The sequence below is a fragment of the Gekko japonicus genome, unplaced genomic scaffold, assembly GCF_001447785.1.
Source record: "Gekko japonicus isolate JY-2015 unplaced genomic scaffold, Gekko_japonicus_V1.1 scaffold211, whole genome shotgun sequence".
NCBI classification, from domain to species: Eukaryota; Metazoa; Chordata; class Lepidosauria; order Squamata; family Gekkonidae; genus Gekko; species Gekko japonicus.
This window is the reverse complement of record NW_015164187.1, coordinates 470,947-474,104: the sequence shown is the minus strand read 5'-3', so window position 1 is coordinate 474,104 and position 3,158 is coordinate 470,947. Positions and strand designations below refer to the sequence as shown.

The window sequence follows — 3,158 nt, the reverse complement described above, 5'->3', positions numbered from 1 at the left end:
CGTCCCTTCAGGCCGACCCCCCACCCCACCCCCACAGTTAGGGTTATCCTTAACTTGCCTTCTTAAGAAAGAAGTGTTCATTCCTACGTCCAGCTCTGCCCTGTCTAGGTTTCAGCTGAGTTCCAGAGAGAGCTCAATCTTGCCTTCATACCTAATTTCCCCCCCTTTTGTGTCTCCCCACCCCCTTCTTTCAGATGTGTTCTAGGAGAATGTGACAGATCTCACAACTCAGGGATTAATGCAAGCTTCAGTGCCAACCAACCGCAAATGCTGGCATCCTCACCCGCAGGAACAGCTTCCACCACATTGAGGAGAAAAAGAGTGTGATCAATGAGCTATAAGCCCAAATGGGGGAGGGGGCACTCACTTCCTTGTTTGTCTCTCCAACAAGAAGTTGTGGGGCCTACAGTGGTCACACACAACCACCTTCTTCAGATAGGGCAGAATGGAATCTACAGTTCCTTCAGACCCAATATATGGCTGGGGTGTCCCACATGCTCTGTTCTAGAGATATCTTCTAATGGAAAAGTCCCTTCAAATGCTGCTCTAAGAGCACCCTGCTGCTGAAGAAATAAGCTGTAATTTCCTAAAAATGCTGTTTTCCCAGTACACTTAACATGATACAACTGCTGAGCCATCTAGGAAGAGTGAATGTGAAAACACACAACTTGTCCAGGATGTTCCCTGAACAGACATTTGTTATTTATTTATGTTATTTATATAGTACACGTTTCTAACTGAGATTCAAAGAAGAAGAAGAGATTGGATTTATACCCTGCCCTTCACTACTCGAAGGAGACGACAGCGGCTTACAATCTCCTTTCCCTTCCCCTCCCCATAACAGACACCCTGTGAGGTAGGTGGGGCAGAGAGAGTGCTTTCAAAAAACTGCTGGTGAGAGAACAGCTCTGAAAGAACTTATGACTGACCCAAGGTCACACCAGCAGCTGCATGTGGAAGAGTGGAGAATCAAATCCGGTTCTCCCAGATTAGAGTCCACACACTCCTAACCACTCCACCAAATTGGCAGACTACATGATGTCAGATGAGACATCTAATAGACAATGTAATAGGAGAAATAAGTAGAAATACAATGCAGTGAGGGCTTGGGGGGGACAACAGTGGGAGGGCTTCTAATGTCCTGGCCCCACTGGTGGACCTCCTGATGGCACCTGGTATGTGGACTGGATGGGCCTTTGGCCTGATCCAACACTGGCGTCTCTTATGTTCTTTTGATTCAACAACAGATAATATATACTACACATAGTAGCATTCTTCACAGTCCCATTAACATAGCTTGTCACTTGTGAGAATCAGCCATCTTATTTACGCAGTATACAATTCTGGGTTGGATGATAGTCTCCGAGTGACAGCCAGCAGAAAAGCCTTCAAGAGTAAGTTTCTTGCAAGGCACTTGGCTATCAGTTCAGTGGGGGGAGTAAATGTTGTAAGAGACCATACTAATTTTTGTCTAAAGAAGTCTAAATTAGCACTTAAGGAATTAAAGCCATAAAAATTGTGGAAATTACCTGACCCTACTTCTTAGCCATGTAAGCAGGATCAGCCTCAAGGTTAACTAATGCCATCCTGCCTATATAAAGAACAAGTAAAAGGTAAAGGTAAAGGTTTCCCTTGCTTGAAAGCCAGTCGCATCTGACTCTAGGGGGTGGTGCTCATCTCCGTTTCCAAGCCAATTTCTTGCTTCCAAATTGCTAGGTTGGCAGGAGCTGGGGCCAGAGACGGGAGCTCACTCTGTCATGCGGCATTTGGGTTTCGAACTGCCGAACTATAGACCTTCTGGTCTGCAGCTCAGCATCTTAACCTCTGAGCCACCACGGCCCCCATAAAGAACAAGACTGTATGAAAAGAATATGATAAAATAATTCCTTTATCATATGACTATAACAAATCTGGAAAACAGTCTGTGTTCTTGCTTTTATTGACCTTGGTGACTATACTCTAAAATCTTCAAGCTGCTGATAGCTCAGATCTGCACATCTTTCAGAACCAGTTCTTCCAGCCCTGCTTCCAAGCATGTGCCTCAATGATGTTAGTGAGATGGTTGCACGGAGCCTATTTTACATTAAGCTAGTGTGTAATTACATCCATAGCCAGACTAGGTGTAAAAAATGCAGTCATTTAAAGATCTGCTTTCAGTCACACTAAAACTCCACTTCCTATGATTCCTATCGCTTTAACTTTAGTTGCACCCTTAACTAGGGGAATTAGATTAAGAAACGGCACAGTTATACAATACATTGAATTCTCCCATCCAAAATGGGCATCATTATTGTCTTTCCCAAGAGAATATGTAAAAAGTCAACTGCAAAATTATTCTGTAGTTATCAAATGAATATTTGTATCTAAGCACATACCATTACTATACTTGAGGAAGATGGCAATTGTGAAGGGACAGATCTTGTTTTCTACACTTGCCGTAAAAGCTGGATCTACTGTACAGACAATGCAAAGTGTTTCCATCACAAGATTGAGGACCTCTGAACTGAACTGAGCTGCTAAGTGGATTAGTCCATCTAGGATACTGGGAAGGAAAGGCTGTAAAACATGTGTGCTGTCAGAGATCTTCAGCTGGTCACAGTAACTAGAAAAAAGGAAGTTTCAATAGGGTCAGTAAGATAGTAAGCATGCAATATTTATTCTACTAAAACTTTAACGTCAGGAAAAACTATCAAAATGAGCAACACTTTGAAACAAATTGTTTTATGTAACATTATGCAATATTATGTAGTTTGCAAAATACTTGGTTTTATATGTATGGTTTTATGTGGTTTTATACGTAGGGGTCTTTTGGGGCCGGAGTGTGCTGAAGTGCCGCTCCAGGAGCTGGGGAAATGGAGGTGGCAGCAAGCCCCGCCCCCAGCTCCCCGCGCTGCGGCCTGTTGCCGCCTTCCCATGCCCATGCCCACGCCAAAGTGCTGCAGCCCCGGGGAGGCCAGAGGAGACCCGTCGCTGGCTCCTGGAGCCCGCGCTGGAGCGCTGCGGCCCCGGAGAGGCCGGAGGAGGCCCGTCGCCGCCTTCCTGGGGCCAGCGCCAGAGCACTGCGGCCCAGGGGAGGACGGATAAGGCCCGTCACCGCCTTTCCGGGGCCAGCGCTGGAGCACTGCGGCCCCAGGGAGGCCAGAGGAAGCCTGTCGCAG

The 3,158-nt window shown here is 46.0% G+C and overlaps 1 protein-coding gene across 1 annotated transcript in view; it reads right to left on the bottom strand.

The window, feature by feature from the left end:
- IPO9 (importin 9) overlaps positions 1 to 3,158 on the bottom strand; it is a 58,697-nt gene that overhangs the window by 15,803 nt on the left and 39,736 nt on the right. The window contains exon 15 of the mRNA XM_015408196.1: positions 2,376 to 2,602. Coding sequence (XP_015263682.1) covers positions 2,376 to 2,602 — 227 coding nt within the window. The remainder of the gene's footprint in view (positions 1 to 2,375; positions 2,603 to 3,158) is intronic.